The following is a 16435-nucleotide window of genomic DNA, read 5'->3' as shown; positions in this document are numbered from 1 at the left end:
GGTTCTCATTGTGGTCTCCTGACCCACCAAGAAATGGCCCAGATACCATCAGTAGACACCTTTCCAGATTGAAAACCCAAAGAAGAAATCTGGCAGCACACAGTCACCCTCACCACGGAGAAGGCTCTTTCCAGCAGCGCATACTCCTGGGTCTTAGGACTGAGATCTGTACCTACTCCTTCTCTCCCCTTCTCTCCCTCAGCAGCACACGCTCCAGGTACTTCAAACTGTGCATAAGGTAACTCTTTGGACTGCCATCCATGTAAGACACTATGGAATAAAAGTGATAAAAATCAGTTTTTTTCAGTTTGCTCTGTGTATAGGCAAAAAAAGAGTAGGGAGCAGGTGTCCCTGTACCAGCAGTGCTGAGAAGGCTCTCTGGTCTAGGGTCAGGAGAAGCTAAACTGGCTTGGGCTGTGGGTGCCACTGCTGATGACAGTCACGCCACACTCACTGCCAACTTCTACCAGAACATTCACTTCCTGGTTTCTGTGTGAGTCCCAGAACACTTTCCCTCCTCCCACCCAGTGGTAAACTCACATAAGATGGCATTCATTTACAAAAGGTAGGCTATGTTTATTTAGAGTCACAAGCAGTTGACTGACTCAGTGTGACTCGAACCACAAAGAAACCATTTCTTCTTCACTCCATTCTGAGTCTCAGGGTGGGCTGGGGCCCAGGCTGGCAGGAGTGCTGCCTGGGGCCCATTCATAGGTTTACAAGTTTCTCATTGAGGGCAATTTGTGACTGTGTGAGATTGGCCAGGTAGGTCACCATCAGCAGGTCCTGGAAGAGAAGGGATCCACAGTGAGTGAGGGGCTGGGCAGAAAGGGAGCAGAAAGGCTAGCCTCTGATGGACCCTGGGTGTGAGGACAGTTCTGGGTAAATGACAGCTAGGAGACGCTGAGCGAGAGTGTAAGGTGGAAGACAGGAAGGAAACGCTTGAGAACACTTTCTCGTCTCTCCTGATACACCTGAACTGATGGAAACAAGGAAGCAGGAGGGGAATCTCCATGCACGTGGACTCCCTTCCTTTCTCCCAGCCTGGACTGCAGGGGGGCCACGGGCAGAGCCCTGCCTCCTCTGTCCCCACCAGGCCCCCTCCCCAGAAGCCCCTCACACACGAGCACATGCTGAAGCGGGGGAAGGCACAGCTCTGAGAAGCCCCGGGCTGGCACTCACGTTGATGTTGCTGTTGAGCATGGTCTCGAAGTCCTCGGGAACTATTTTGGGGACTTGGTTAACCAGACTCATCAAGAAGCGGCCCACGGTATTGTCAGCAGACACCTTTCCAGACTGAGCAGCAAATGCAACGAGGCACAGTTAATTCTCACCCCTGAGACTACTGCTCCACCTGTGCCCCCCTCATGATCTCAGGGTGAAGGTCCCTGCGCACTTCCCCCTCCTTCCCCTCCTCACCAGCACATCCTCCGCATACTGCAGCACCGTGCTGAGGGCGTCCTGGATGCGGGCCGATGCCCCGCCCACCTGCTGCAAGTCACTGGAGAGGCCGATCACCCGGTTGGGGCTAAAACAGGTCTTCATGATCAGGTCAACTGTGGGAGTGGGTTCGGAGAAGAATAGAGATTTCAGTCATCCCATCAGGAAAGAGATCTCTAACCACTTCTCTTTGGATGCAGTCAACTTTCCAAAACTCCCCTGCTCTGCCCTTATTAGCTTTTCTTCCACCTGAGAGGGCTCAACTCCTGCACTCAGCACGGTAACCATCAGTTTTGGCCTCATATGAATGGCCATGTAGCCTCTGGTGCTGCTAATTTCCCACCTCTAACAACTTCTCAAATAATTCCTTGAGTCCCACTTATATAGGAGAATGACTTACTTCTAATAATAGTCCGTAGATCACACTGATCACAAATCTTAGATCAACAGTTCCTCTTAACCCACCCAAGGCCCCCTATCCTTGTTACAGGACAGAACCCCCCTTCCCTGAAAAATGCCAAAGACTAAAAAGAGGGTATGGGAAGGTCACTCACCTCCGATGCGTTCAGTGTCATAATACGCATATTTCACTGTCAGCGGTGTGAACATCACCCCCATGGTCCTCCCAGGAACACCCATTAAAGTGCTAGGGAGACAGAAGGCAAGGTTAACAGACGGCCTTGGGAGAGGGTTTCCATGTCTAGTCCAGGCTGGGAAAGCAATCATACCAAGGGTATGGCATCTGAGTTTCTGAGATAAGAAGGCCGGACCACTTGAACCTCAGAGATAATGGGGAAAAGTCACTTCCTCCCCTTAGCTCATTCCACACACCAAACCCTCGGCCTGAGAGAGGGGACTCAGCTTCTGGGCTGGGCCTGGACCCATCAGAGGATGACTTCACACACTGCGCAGTCTCAGTGGTGAGGACAGGACACTGCATTTCCCTGTGGGACTGGCTGCCTAGACATCCTCCCCCATGGAGAGAAGTGACAGGACACGTCTTTTCTGGGACTGAGCCCCTCATCAGCACTGAAAAAAAAAATCGACGCTGGCCCACCAAGATAAGACTGGGTGCTACAAATAATCTGACTAAAGGTGATCGCCTTTACTATGTCAACTATACACTTTTATTGGATCTTAAAGAGCCAGAAATACCTGGAAAGGCTAAGAAATCAAGCAGTGGCTAGAACTTAGTGGTACTCCAACTGGCCCATAAGGACTTGACATCCACCACCTTTGTCTTAACCGATAATGGTTAACTGGTCACGTCAGTGTCAGATACAGAAACAGCACAGAGCTAAACAGAGTAAGAGACACACTAACAAAGGGCTTCATTCTAACCGGAAAACAGAATTGTTCCAATTCCCACAGCTGCCCCTCTGGCACCCCACCAGAGCCTTTCCCAACACCCCCATCAAGCAGCTCTCCACTGACCGCGAGCTCAACGTGCCAACAGTGTAACGTTACTGGCGTCCAAGCTGTGCTCTATCCCAGGTTAACAGACGTGTTCAAAATAAGGACAGTCATCCTTTAATCTGCATGGCCCTGCGTCCTGTGCGCAGTTCTAGGGATGACGACAAACTGAAGGGCAACTCAGAAAAGCAGTGAACATGGAGAAGAACCACGGCCAGAGCACCACGAGGGGACCAACTACAGGACTATGGAAGAGTTAGCTTCCAGAAAAGACGACATGAAAAACAAGCTTGTCCAAATACCTAAAGGGCTGCCATTTGAAATTGGTTATGAGCGACGAGCAGAAATCTGGGCTAGCCTCAGCTCAGTGAGTGGAAACGTCAGGGATAGGTTTTGTTTTAGAGTAAAACCTCTCCAGTGAGAACTGAGTGAGGAAGGGCAGCGAGTCACACACTGAAGGCTGCTGCCCGCGCGGGGTGGAGGTGAGGCTGGAGTCCCCGGTCACCTGACATAGGCCTTGATGCTCATGCGGCCGTTCTGGAGGCTCGTGTCCACAGTGAGGTGGATGGGGCTGGGGGCTTCCCGGCTGTAGTACTCGTGGATCAGCACAGAGTGCTCTGTGATGTCATGGCCCGTGGCGTACCTGGAAAACAGGGACATAGCTGTGGACTCACGTCTACATGTGACATCAATACCAAACACGAATATCTTGTAGTAACTTACAGTGAGAAACCATATGAAAATGAGTATATATATGTTCCTATATGACTGAAGTATTGTGCTGCACACCAGAAATTGACACAACATTGTAAACTGACTATACTTCAATAAAAATATATTAAAAAAGAACCAAACACGATGGTGGTGTGGGTGTCTCTAGGTAACTGACACCCTTACAGTAGTGATACCCTCGGAGGCAACACACGCCAAAAAAATAAGCACACTGAAAATTGTATCAAGTCAAATATAGGCTGACCTAGAGCTCCTGAAAAATTCTAAGTCACCAGGAAGACATAAAAAGACCTGCTCAGTAAAAGCTGCACTTCAGAGTAAGTAGTATTCTGGGCCTCACAGGATCAGAACTGCCAGCAAAACACACTGAGTTCACAGCTCCTTGAGGTGACAGACTTCAATACTCTGTCTCCAAAAGAGGGAGTATGACACCTAGTCTGGTGGCAGAAGACGCTGGCAAACACTAGGACCTTCCATCCTCCCCAACCCTCAACCCGCTCCCCCCGAAACTTACCAGCCCAGGATAAGCTCATTTGGAGAGACTTTCTTGTGCAGTTCATACATGTTCTTAGCAAATTCCATGTCAACAGCCACCTAAGGAGGCAGGCAGGAGAGGAAGCTAAGAAGCCAGAAGTCCACAGCAAAATCAATAAAAAGGCCAGGAGGCCGCCCCCAGCAGACAGAAGAGGCCCGGGAAGTATGCACAAATGGGCGAAGCTTTCTGAACTGGAGGAGCTCTAGGATGAGCAGGTCACACTGCGGTGCGGGAAGGAAGGGTCGTCTGGAGCGTCCCACTCACCTCATCTTCTGACTCGTTGTGCGGCACTGAAAAGCAATTGGTGACTTCCACTGAGTGCTTGTCGACGGTTCCTGTGAGACAGAATTGTCCACGTGTTATAAAACCCCAGGATACCCAACTGCCCTCAACCGCTTTCCAAATGCTTTCAAGAGGTTTCCTCAAAGTCAAAGAACAACAAAAAACTGGACTCATAAGCTCCAAGTTCAGTCACGCGCATCAATGGAACTAGGGTTCTCCAGAGAAAGGAAACTCTGGCGTGATCTCCAACTCTTTTCTTTAACGCTCAACAAATAGGGTCGAGCCTTCCTTCACCAGGTCTCCTTTTGCTGGTCTGTCACTTCCTGCTACAGTTACTCTAGATCTTCATTCCAAGATCTTCATTATTTCAACCTCTGCACTTTCTCCTTATAATTTAATCCGCAGAGCTACCTGGAAGTTTCTAACCATGTCTACATAGACCACCCTTTCGGTAGCCTATTCTCAGAGCACAATTTCAGGGAGCTTCACCTGTACCTCCCATCCTACATCTGGCCCCACATTCATAACCTCAACCCCACCATTATCCAGGAACCTTCTCCCTGTGAACATCAATGTCAGCCTCTCACCACAAACTTTTATTCTAGTGCTGAAGATACCTTTACTCCTGCTACATTTGTTTCTTGACCTCACTGAGACTGAGAGTCCCTCGACCGCTCCATTTTTATCTAATCTACTGGCACCTCCCACCCAGGCTTCAAGTGCTTTCTTTTCCATGACAAACCACAATGTCATTTATACCCATCAGTGTCTGTTTAATTCCACTTCACCATGGTCTCTGCCCCCTTAGCTGAAACTATGTCCCCAAACCCAATGGATACATGCTCTTTATCTTATCTGACCTCTTGTCAACTGACTTGACCACTCCAAGCTTCTGAAACAGTTAAGTCTTCTGTATTTGCATGCCACTAGAACACTCTCGTATCAGAGCATTTATCACATTATATTCTAACTATCTGCATATAAGAGTACATCTTCATCTTAAATTTTAGAGTAGAGCTCATTTCATCAAACTTTGAATTCTAAGTAACTAACAGTTTCTTGGTACAAAGGCACCAGTGACTTCATTTAACCAAATGGAATATGTTTCATGGATTAACTTCTGAGAAAATTTCTAAGTTTCTTGCAAGCAGAATCCATGCTTCATTCTTCAGTAAGCACTGCCTCTATAACTGCATCACGACCCCACTCTGAGAGAGGATTTGAAGACCGAGACCACAGCTGGTCTAACTAGGGTCTCTGTACTATTTGGGGGCACTCAGCTCAAACCTAGGATGGAGAAATGTTTCTTTAGTTAAACAGCCCTAGTGAGTTTGGAAAATCTGATGGTGAAGCTGAAAAGGTGAGCTAGTATTTGAGTGCCAAGTCACCGATACAAAAAACATTTATTACAGAAGCTCCAAGATGGGTACAGTCACAGAATCCTGTCATACTCTGGGAGGTTAAGAATGGGGGTGAGGGTGGGGGCATGGATGAACGCCTGATACTGAACACTTTTCCTGGGAACCTGGAAGATGAGTGGAACTTAAAGAAACAAATGAGGGAGAGCAGGGGAGGGACCTGGGGCAAAGAGAATACAAAGACCTGGCTTGAGAAAACTGCGGTAATGTTTGAAAGACAATGGAGCAACTTAAGTTTCTATAAAATGCTACATCTTCAAAGATAAAGAGGAATAGAATATGTGTGTGTGTGTGTGTCAGGAGCGTGCTTGATGTGACAGAAGATGGCAATCAACAGCTATTAAGTACCTGTTCTGTGCCAGCAGTTAGATGCTTTCTCAAATAATTTAGTTCTCAAAAGACTAAGTGTAAAGTAGCCCCCGAAGGAACTAGACTTTAGGTGAATTGTCTTAAGGCACATGGCCAATAGCTGCTGGAGTCTGTCTACACCTCTCGTCCTCTTTGCAATACACCAGGTGTCTTCCAGGGTGAAAGCACCGTTACGTGTCCAAGAGTAAGAAAGAAAAATGATACTAAAGAGAAGCGAGTAAAGTGGGTTCACAAAGGTGTCCAAAATCTGTGATTAAGATGGAGTCAAAATGAATTTGATGGGGCCAGCAGTCCTCAGAGAAAGAGATATATTGTCAGAAACCCCTCTTTAGGGCTTCTTAGTTTTACTTTACCATGAAATATCCACTCCCCAAATTTGGAACATGGGCAGGGAAAGGGTTATTTCTCCATTTGAACCTTAATACAAATAATAGATAATACAATTGTTTGTGTTCAAATGGACAATCAAAGACTACATAGGGGGAACAGGGTCTATAGCTCATTGGGGGCCAGTATTAAGTAGACTGAGGAACAGAGGATCCCGCTTAGATGTTCAGAAAAGCAGAATATTATTGAAACCCCAAGTGGGTTCCTGCCAAACCGGTTTACTTGTTGAGAGGGATATATTTTCACAGATGTCCCCACACCCTCTTGCCAACTTGTTAGAAGAAACTTCGTTGTAAACACCTGGAAAATAAAGATATTTAGCAGTAGATGAGGGGGGGAAACGTGGTCACTGGGTCTGGGGAGTGAAAGGTTTCTGACGTCCTACTCAGCATTTGAACCCATTTTTCGTAGATCGGGACTAATCGTACTTGACATGAAATGCTCCTTGGAAGATCAGCAATAAAACGTAAACCACTCGGCACACGGTATTTATTCAACAAGGCACTACGATGCGGGTGAAAAGTGAGGGGAACAACACAAAGGGGAGGTGGGAGGGAGAGAACGTCAGTCCTCTCTGAGCACTCACCCAGCAGGGTCCCGATAACTCGGGCGGCGCCCTCGTTGCGTCGCTCATAGCTGTCCACGATGGAGGCCAAAATGACCGGGTGCAGCCGGACCACGCGGCCGCCGGGGAAGGGGCCTGGGAGAGCAGGACTAGGCAGCGACTGCGCCGGCGTCTGCGCTGGGGCTGGCGCTGAGGCTGGGGTCTGGCCCGGAGCCGCGGTCCCAGCCGCTGCTGCCGCCGGGTCAGAGGCTGAGGCTGGAGCCGGCGACGGGGCTGGAACCGGCGCTGCAGCCGGCGCTGGCGCTGGAGCTGAGGCTGGGGCTGGGGCCGGGGCCGGGGCCGGAGTCGGGACCGGGGTTGTGGCCGCAGCCGGAGCTGGGGCTGGACTGGCGGGAGGAGCGCTCGCCGAAACTCCCGGTGTAGCCATCTTGTCGAGAAAGAGCGAGCGAAGAGCGGAAGGGAGTGAGATGGGAAATATTAGGAGCACGATAGGCTGAATATGCACCACGTGGACTAGATCTGTGTGCCTATTGGCTCCTGATGGTGCTTCTCACGGCTACAATTTCCTACTCTGAGCTTGTGCTCTTTGATTTTAGTCCGATGCGCACTCAGTGAGAAGCGGGCTAAATAGTTCTGAGAAAACTTGGGACCTCCCTGGGATGAGAGAAACAACTGCCACCAGATGGAGCCAGAGAGCAGTACAAGGGTCTCAATTTGCACTTCAAAGGGATAAACGATGTCACAGTGCCTTTTAAAGGGTTTTATTCTTATTACAGAACAGAAGCAGACTCATAGATACAGAAAACAATCTAATGGTTTCCAAAGAAGAAGTGGGGGGAGGGATAAATTAGGAATTTGGGATTAACAGATACACACTACTATATATAAAATAAACAAGGACCTACTGTACAGCACAGGGAATTATAGTCAATATCTTGTAGTAACCTATAATGGAAAATAATCTGAAAAGGAAAAATAAATTATATATAACTGAATCACTGCTGTACACCTGAAGCTAACATGACATTGTAAACCAACTATACTTAAATTAAAAATAAATAAAGGGCTTTGTTCTTGACAGTGTCATAAGGTGTCAGTGGGGTGAGTTATTAATTCAACAATCTGAACATGTGCCAGATGGTCTTTTAGGCGCTTGGCAAAAATCACTGGACAAAACAAAGATCACTGTCCTTGAAAAATTCACATTCTACTGGGGAGAGGCAAGTAAGTACATTATAGAATATATTAGAAGGTGGTAAGTGCTCTGAAAAAGGAAAAAGCAGCTGAGGGGGCAATCAGGAATTGTGAGGAGCTAGGATAGGTTGCAATGAGAATGTGAGATTTGAGTGGATTTGAAGGAGGCGAATGATGTGACAAATTGGGAGGGATGTGGGAGGGGAAGACCCTCCAGGTAGAAGGAACAGCTAATGTAAAGGCCTTAAGGCAGGAGCAGGTCTGGTGTGTTTGAGGCTATTTGGTGGCTGGAGTGTTAAGACCGAGATGGGGAGAAGCAGGAGGTGGACCTTTACACAGGGGTTGGGGAGCAGATCATTAAGGACTTCCCAGGCCCTAGCAAGGATTCTGAGTTCTAGTGTGAGTGAGATGGGGTTTTGAGCAGGGGAGGGTCATGCTTTGTCTTAGTTTTAAAAGGATCACTCTGGCTGCTTTCAGAAGAATAGAATGGGGGGTGTGTAATTACTGGGGAGAGGGAGGTGAGGGAGAAAGAGCAGGGAGACATGTGAGATGACCAGGTAATCTAAGTGAGAGATGAGGGTGGCTGGGAGCTGGCCAAGAGCAGAGGAAGTGATGAGATGTAGGCAGATTACAGATATATTCTGAGGGTAGAAACATTGTATACGAAATGTGAGAGGAGTCAAGGCTGACTCTGACACTTTGTGCTGAGCAATTAATAGAAAGAAGCTGTCATCAATTGAGACAATGAAAGTTACAAGGGGAGCAGTTTTTGAGGAAAAGATCCCAAGTTCATTTTTGGATGTGTCACCGTTGAGATGCCTGTTAGACATGCAAGCAGAAGTGTAGAGTGGTCCGGTGGAGACACGAGTCTGTACTTTGGGAGAGGATTAAATGACCTGCTGCTCTGTAAAGCTCTCAGCTCTGGTCTCCCTGTGTAACTGTGGGTAATCTCTAGGGTTTTTTTTTTTCTGAGCCTCAGTTTCCTTCTCGGTATGGTGGGGATAATATCTGCCTGTCAGAAAACCTGTCAGCTCTCTTAACTGGGTCAAGTCCCAGCATCCACCTGACAAGACGGATAGGTGAGGCTGGACTTCTTAGCCCTGACTCTCCTGCCCAAGAACGGCTTTCTCCTTGAATCTACCTTTTCTAATTAGAATTCACATGATCTGCCCCTGTCAGTACTCTGGGTGGACATATATTCTTTCTTTTCATTCCCCCAAACATAGATGAATAGCCTATCTGAGGAGGATTGGAAAGTGACTTGTCACTGTTTGCAGTAGCCAAGACATGGAAGCAACCTAAATGTTCATCAACAGATGACTGGATAAGGAAATTATGGTATATGTATTCAATATATACATATATATAAAGGGAAAGGCAGGTAGGGATAAATTAGTCATTTGGGATTAGCAGATACACACTGCTATATACAGAATAGATAAACAATAAGATCCTACTGTACAGCACAGGGAACTACATTCAGTATCTTGTAATAACCTATAATGAAAAAGAATACGAAAAAGAATATACATATGTATAACTGAATCACTATGCTGTACATCAGAAATTAATTCAACATTGTAAATCAACTATAGTTTAATTTTTTAAAAAAGTGAAAAGGAAAAGTATAGGGATGGAATATCTTCCTTTGTGTCTGGCACCCAAGCTGGCAGAAGCAAGGAGCATGCCCAGCTCTGTTGGCCGTGGAGTAGCAGAACCATCCACAGTGACTCTGGTCACCTCCACCTACATGACAGCTAGGGCATTGCCCTTTAGTCTTTCCTTTTGGTTACTCTCAAGGATATTTATAAATAAAAAGACAAATGGAATTTAAAAAGGAAAGTGACTCTTGAATTTGATGACTTGGATCTTTATCAACCCTGGTAGGGCAGTGCCAGTGGAACTGAGGGTGGGGTGGGCACAGAAACCAGAATTCAGCGGTGAGGGATGCTCAGTTTGAATTGGTGGTGCTGTGTGTTGGCCACTTCTCAAGGAAACTGCCTGGGAAGGAAAGAAGACATGTAAGGTAGTAGCTGGGGGTCAGCAGGATTGAGAGGGGGACAATTTAGGCTGGAAGAGTTCTAAGTATATTTCACACCAAGGATAAGGATCTAGTGGAGAGAGAAAGATTGAATATACAAGTGTGAGTAAGGGGAACTGTCTCATGAAACAAGGAAGGAAGGAGGATCTGAATGGAGAAGGCTTGATGAGAAGGATGTTCTTGCACAGGATGAGGGACATGATGGAGAGGCTGCCCTGGGCTGTGGCCTCCCTTATGGGTTCCTGGGGGGTGGGTCTGCTTTAGCCAGAGCTGGTCCCCTGAGATCATCCCATGGTACGAAGGCCAGAGGAGAGAAGCACCCCTGATGAAGATGTGTTGCTGCCTCCAAATGACCATGCAGACCCTTGGGACCTCTTCTCCACGTGTTGATTTGAGTTGACTGTGGACACTTTGGACACTTCACCATCAAGAACGTTGCCTTTATATCAATGACCTCAAGACCTTTCTGTCTGGAAGGAAAGGAGAAAGGGATGGATGAAGGAGCAGAGACATTTTAAATTGGGGACAGAGGGGACACTGCAGGAGCTCTGGTCAAATGTTTTTCTCAGGGAAGTGGAGGCAAGACGATCTGCTGAGAATGGCAAGGCAAGGGTCAGGTTCAGCCTTAGGGGAGTGGACAGTGTTTGGAAGAGGGGCTGAGAGTGATCCATCAAAGTCATTGACCAATTATGCGAGGACCCAGCTGAGCACACAGAGATCAAGGGTCTGGTCAGCTTTTGTTAATTTTCCTCCAGCCACATGGCTTAGGGGCAGGAGGAGAGGGCTCATTGGTTTGGTCTTCCCAGGGATCTGACTGGCCAAGACAAGGGACAAGGGAGTCTGGATGGTGGCTTTTCAATGGCTCACTGAGGGATCTAGGCAGGCTGAACTGTAAACAGAAATGCTGGGTCCAGGTTCATCAGGAAAGGGCTGAAGACATGAGGAGAGAGAAAATGGGCTTTCCCCTTAAATATGGGAAATGTGTTGTGTACATGGTATATGGTGTATCAGTCAAGGTTCTCCAGAGGAACCAGTAGGAAATATATATATTTATCAAAAGGAATTGGCTCAGGGGATTACAGGGACTGAGACGTCCCAAGATCTTCAGGCGACAAGCTGGAGACCAGGAGAGCTGATGTGTGCTTCTAGTTTGAAAACTGGGAGGCTCAAGACCCAAGAAGAGCTGATGTTTCAGTTTGAGTTTGAAGGCTGGAACAGACACAGCCAGAAAAATATTTGACCAAGTATCTGGGAACCCTGTGTCCCAGTGAAATTGGCACATAAAATTCACCATCACACCTGGGTTCCTGGCTGTCCTGAGGGATGTGTTTGACAGTCCTGCCCGACAAGACCAGGGTCACAGCTGCAGGCTCATGTTGAAGGGGGGGGGGGGGGGCCTGTAGCTTCAGACACCCATCCCACCACCCCCAGAGACGGCTGGAGAGAAGGGAGCCCTAGCTTCAGCGCCAATGGCAGGAGGACCACCAGGGGGCGCCCCAGGCTTTCTCAACTCTGCAGCAAGTGCCACTTGGGACTTAGGCTGCCCTCCACTGGCAAAGCTGCACAGGAACCATAACTTAGTGGCCAACTACCCTGTCCTACAGACAGGGCCTGGCACAATAGCGCTAGTGGGCGGCCTCCCACACTCTGTCTCTGCCCACCGCCAGCAGTTTTCAGGAAGCTGTGCTCCACCAGTCCTGGGACACTCCTCTACTACACGGGAATTCAGCATATTTAAGGCCTTCTGCCTGGAGGAGGCACTTTCAGTGGCTGTGACAGATCAGCTTCCTGCACAGGTGAATGTTGTCCAGGGAACCCGGCTCCACCAACTGGTTGGCCACGCTGGCCAAAGCCAGCCTAACCAGGTGGCCTATCACATACAGCACTTGCCTGTCTCCAGGTCTGTCCAGGACCAGTCTTATGCCTGTCTGCTTGGCTTGGCACCCCCTTCTCTCCATTCTCTGGTTTTCTGATATCCACATCTTAGTTTCTACACCTGCCTCTGCCCTTCCCCCGCCTCCCCCTGGTTTTGTGTGTGCAGCTTCTTTCACTGGCTTGCTAACCTCAGCCCATCCCTGACTCCTGCCTCTCCAGGCTCCTTGAATTCTAGGACCAGTGAGCCTGGCCAACCTCCTTGACTTCATGCCAAGGTAAAGGCAAGAAACCATATGGAGTTGCTAGTGTTTGCTGCCCCTCCTGCCTAAGCTATCATTAGGGGTTGGATCTGTTCTGGCCCAAGAACCATGACCATGTGGCGGGTGCTTATAGCTTTAGGAAAGGAGACTTTAGAGTAGCCCCAGGCCTCTCTTTGCATGCTATGGGAGCCATACGGTCCACTTTGCCTGGGCCAGTATTTGCAGCCCACAGCTGACCTTGGAGAGGTGTGTCCAGTGAGGCAGCCAAGGAGAATCACCTCCACGGGGCTAGAACCCGGTGTGCTGCTCTCAGAGTATGGGATAGTACTTTTCAGGTCTTTGTGGACCACGGTCATTAGTGGAGGCTCTTTTGACATGACGCCCCCAAGACAGGGAACCTAGTGCTCTTTTTCTTCATTTTTTTAGTGTCACAACTGCTCAGAATTGTAGTAATCATACTCCTTGGTTCATGATGCACTGACATCTGTGGTCCATTCATCAACCTCTTTTTTAAATTCACTCATTTTTTAAACAATATAACAGACAGGACTTAACAGAACTAGAACATTCATTCATTTTTTAAAATGGTGAACAGAATCCATGGCCCAAACCAAGAACTAGAATATTATCAACAGATAATATTATGAATTATTATGATGAATATTAAAATGTGAATTATAATATAATGATATGGTATAATAGAATTTGTTATTAGGAAAATTAGCATTCTATCAGCAGATAATATTATTGTTATTATGAAATTAGAATATCATCCATCAGCTAGTAGGTGTTTAACAACAAGCTCCCTGAAAAAAAAAAGTGGCCCTTGTTTTGGTGTCTGCCAATTTCCATGATGTAAATACTTCCACCAGGGCTGACTGCAAGCTACTAGCTGTTTAACAACTGGCTGTCAAAATTCCTGAAATTTTAACAATTGGCTTTCGTGAGCCAGTAAAAGTTGGCTCTAGTACCATAGTTTTTTTTTTTTATATCTACCCACGTCTCCCTTCTCTCACTGCCCACCCTTAGAAATGACTACTCACTTGAATTCTGTGTCTATCATCATTTGCTTTAAAATTATGGTTTTATTTCAACTCTTCTTCACACAGGAAATTTGGTGGCTCCACATCGATAATTACCTGTGTGACGTGCTGAGCACACAGACTGTGCATAAGCACAGGATCTGTGTGAGAAACTGTATGTGTGCACATACATTTAATTAAAGAGAAGTTTGTAGTGGATTACTGAAGAGGCTGGGGGAACCTCCTGAGCTAGGCTGTACTGCCCCTTAAAGAGCCTGAACCTTCTCAACGGACCAGCTCCTGACTGTCATAGAGAATGTGGGAGCAGTGAAACAGGTGCCTAGTCATCTTGCTGGGTTTTCATGGGGCCAGGGAGGCTTGTTTCACAAAACATGGATCTAATATCCGATTGAAGATTAGACATGTATGCTTAGGATTCACATTCAAATCAAACTGCTTTAAGCAAAAGTTAAATGACTATATATATATATATATATATATATATATATATATATATATATATATCTGATTCTAGTTAGTTCTTTCTGGCTCTTTCTAACAATGTTATCAGGGCTTTTACTCTCTCTCCTCTCTGTTGCTCTTTTTATAGTTGTTTTCTGCTCTTATTTCAGAGAGTGACCCTTATGTGTCAGAGAAGATGGCCATAAGCAGCGTCAACCTAAACCACCCTTACTGCCAATAATCGCAAAGGAAGAGAATAGTTTTTATTAACAGCTCCTGCAGGGAAGCTGGGGGAGGATTCTGACCTGACCCTGAGCATGTGCCAAGCCGTGAACAATCTCTGTGGTCTGGAAGATGGACTTCTCTGACCGGCAAGGGTGAGTCTCCTGGCCTAGACCACATCCCAGTGGCTGAGTAAGAAAGGACCAGCACCTCCTGAAACACAGGGAATGGAAGAGTGGAGCCCCAAAGGAAAGGATTCTGTGCAGACAAAATAATAATACATCAATCAGTTACATACATAGACACATGCCCGTGTGATGGATGGGGGTACACCCTGAGGGGCTGGTAAGAGGAGAAGCACTGAGACCCTGTGTGTAGGAGTCTGGAAGAACAGGCCCATCCAGGCTACAGGTCCTGGTGGTCAAGGGGGCAGTGATTCCAGGTGCAGAGATACCAGGCTCATCTGATTATATGTACCCCCCCCCGAGGGGTGGGAGGTGCAAACTATGGGAAAGAGAAGGCTGTGGTCAAAAGGAAAGAGCTCTGTCCCAGGCAACAGCTGTGGAAACCCTTTCTGAAAGAGTGGGTTTTGAGAGTGGCAAGCTGAAGAGGGTATCAGACGAAATACAAGATGGCAGGTAAATTTGAATTTCAGAGAGACAGTGAATAATGTTTTTGCATGGGACATACTTATATTAAAAGATAATTTGCTGTTTATCTGAAACTCAGACTTAACCTGGGTGCTCTATATTTTAATTTGCTCAATCTGGCAGCCCTGCATGGAGGAGGGTGGTGGTGGAACAGGCCACAGCCGTGAGCCGCCTGCGGTAAGATATTAGCTCTATCTCCAATTATTCCAGAACCAAAACCCCCAACCTCTCCCCACCTTCCCTGGGATTCCTAAAAGGAAAGAGGGCCCTTGTACAACTCACAGACTGGTGAGGCTCCTGTAGCAGGTTAAAATGTGAACACAGCTGAGTATTCTTGGGATTATTTGCAAAAGGGTTGCCAGGAAAAGACTGTATTTTTGTTAGTAGATCCGTGGCAACTTTGAGACGGGGTTGGTGCGCTACGCTTGACCATTGCCTCCACTGTTCGGCAAAGTCAGGACATGGTTTACCAGGTAGGGAGTGATGGCCAGAGAATACATTCAGTCGGACGTGTGTGAGGTGGCTGGGTACTTACAGAGAAAGGTCACGCGACTCTGCCTGTTTCCTGCTTGTAGTATGTCTTTTTCACATCAGCACATGGACAGACATGGATAAAACTGGAATTAAGTTCACTAGTACAGAGGGAGGAAACTGGTTATAAATTTTTATCCCTCCCCAGGTGCACACAGGCACTGCCCCCCTAGGCCTTCTCTCCTTAAATACAGGCTGGCATAACCCCTTTATCCTTTTCTATTGTTTATCCCAGGGACCAAAGATTTTTGTCCCCCCTCTGAAATGGGGTTGGCAGTGTTGCTGTCATTCCCAAGGAGCCATTCTGTGGTCATTTTTGAAGCTCTGGGCCTCATTTCTAGGACTGCTGCTGACTCCCTTGCCTTAAGGTTTGGACTATTCCTCTACTCCTCTTTGGAGATGAACCTCCTATATATTTTTTTGCATAAGGCAACTGGAAGTTTTCCTCATGCTGAAATTTCTTCTTCTTTTTTTTTTTTTAAATTGGAGAACACCATTCATTGGCCTCCTTCTCCTGCCAACAATACATTTATTTCTGTTGGGGAACCTCTTCATTAAACCTTTTCAGGTATGCACAGCTGGAATTGATGCTGTCCCCGGTTATGGACTAGGGACCATGAGAAGTGCACATTAGGCAGCATTTCCCGTCCTGGTCACTGTCAGTGTCTGGCTCATGGTTTTTACATGTGATCCCACTACAGTGAATAATATGAGAGGGGTCCCTGGATGAGTTTTTGTGAATGAAAACCTTTGTTCCCCTGGACAACTGGTATATTTCCCACGAGAAACAGACTAGAGAGGATGTATCCCGAAGTATTGTTGGCAGCTTTATTGCCTCTAGGAGGGGAGAACTTCCTTGAGCATGGAACCTACTCTAAGGAAGCAGAGATGAGAAATACAGAAAGGGAACCCAGGTCCTGGTTATAGCATCTGAGTTCTGGATAAAGCCAAGCCTGCAGATTCATTTATCTCTACATTCTGCTGGGACTAAGCGAATGGTTTTCTTGACTGTTTAAGTCAGTATAGACTGAACACTG

At 47.1% G+C, this 16435-nt stretch overlaps 1 protein-coding gene across 1 annotated transcript; it reads right to left on the bottom strand.

The window, feature by feature from the left end:
* Positions 1-551: 551 nt before the first annotated feature.
* EIF3F (eukaryotic translation initiation factor 3 subunit F) lies at positions 552-7601 on the bottom strand. The gene is made up of 8 exons (XM_015238374.3): positions 7163-7601; positions 4385-4455; positions 4100-4179; positions 3359-3496; positions 1995-2086; positions 1420-1556; positions 1183-1296; positions 552-786 (listed from the first exon to the last, which is right to left on the bottom strand). The coding sequence occupies exons 1-8, from the start codon at positions 7566-7568 to the stop codon at positions 709-711; spliced, it is 1116 nt and encodes a 371-aa protein (XP_015093860.3). The 5' UTR covers positions 7569-7601; the 3' UTR covers positions 552-708.
* Positions 7602-16435: the final 8834 nt, after the last annotated feature.

This window comes from Vicugna pacos, chromosome 10 (genome assembly GCF_048564905.1).
Source record: "Vicugna pacos chromosome 10, VicPac4, whole genome shotgun sequence".
In the NCBI taxonomy this organism is placed as follows: domain Eukaryota; kingdom Metazoa; phylum Chordata; class Mammalia; order Artiodactyla; family Camelidae; genus Vicugna; species Vicugna pacos.
The sequence above is the reverse complement of the archived record's forward strand: the minus strand, read 5'-3'. Positions and strand labels throughout refer to the sequence as shown.

Coding starts and splice junctions, on each gene's coding strand:
- EIF3F (XM_015238374.3), bottom strand. CDS start 7,568: ATGGCTACACCGGGAGTTTCGGCGAGCGCTCCTCCCGCCAGTCCAGCC. Junction 1,557..1,994: donor TGACACTGAACGCATCGGAG/GTGAGTGACCTT, acceptor CCACTCCCACAG/TTGACCTGATCATGAAGACC. Junction 787..1,182: donor TGCTCAACAGCAACATCAAC/GTGAGTGCCAGC, acceptor CTTCTCTTCCAG/GACCTGCTGATGGTGACCTA.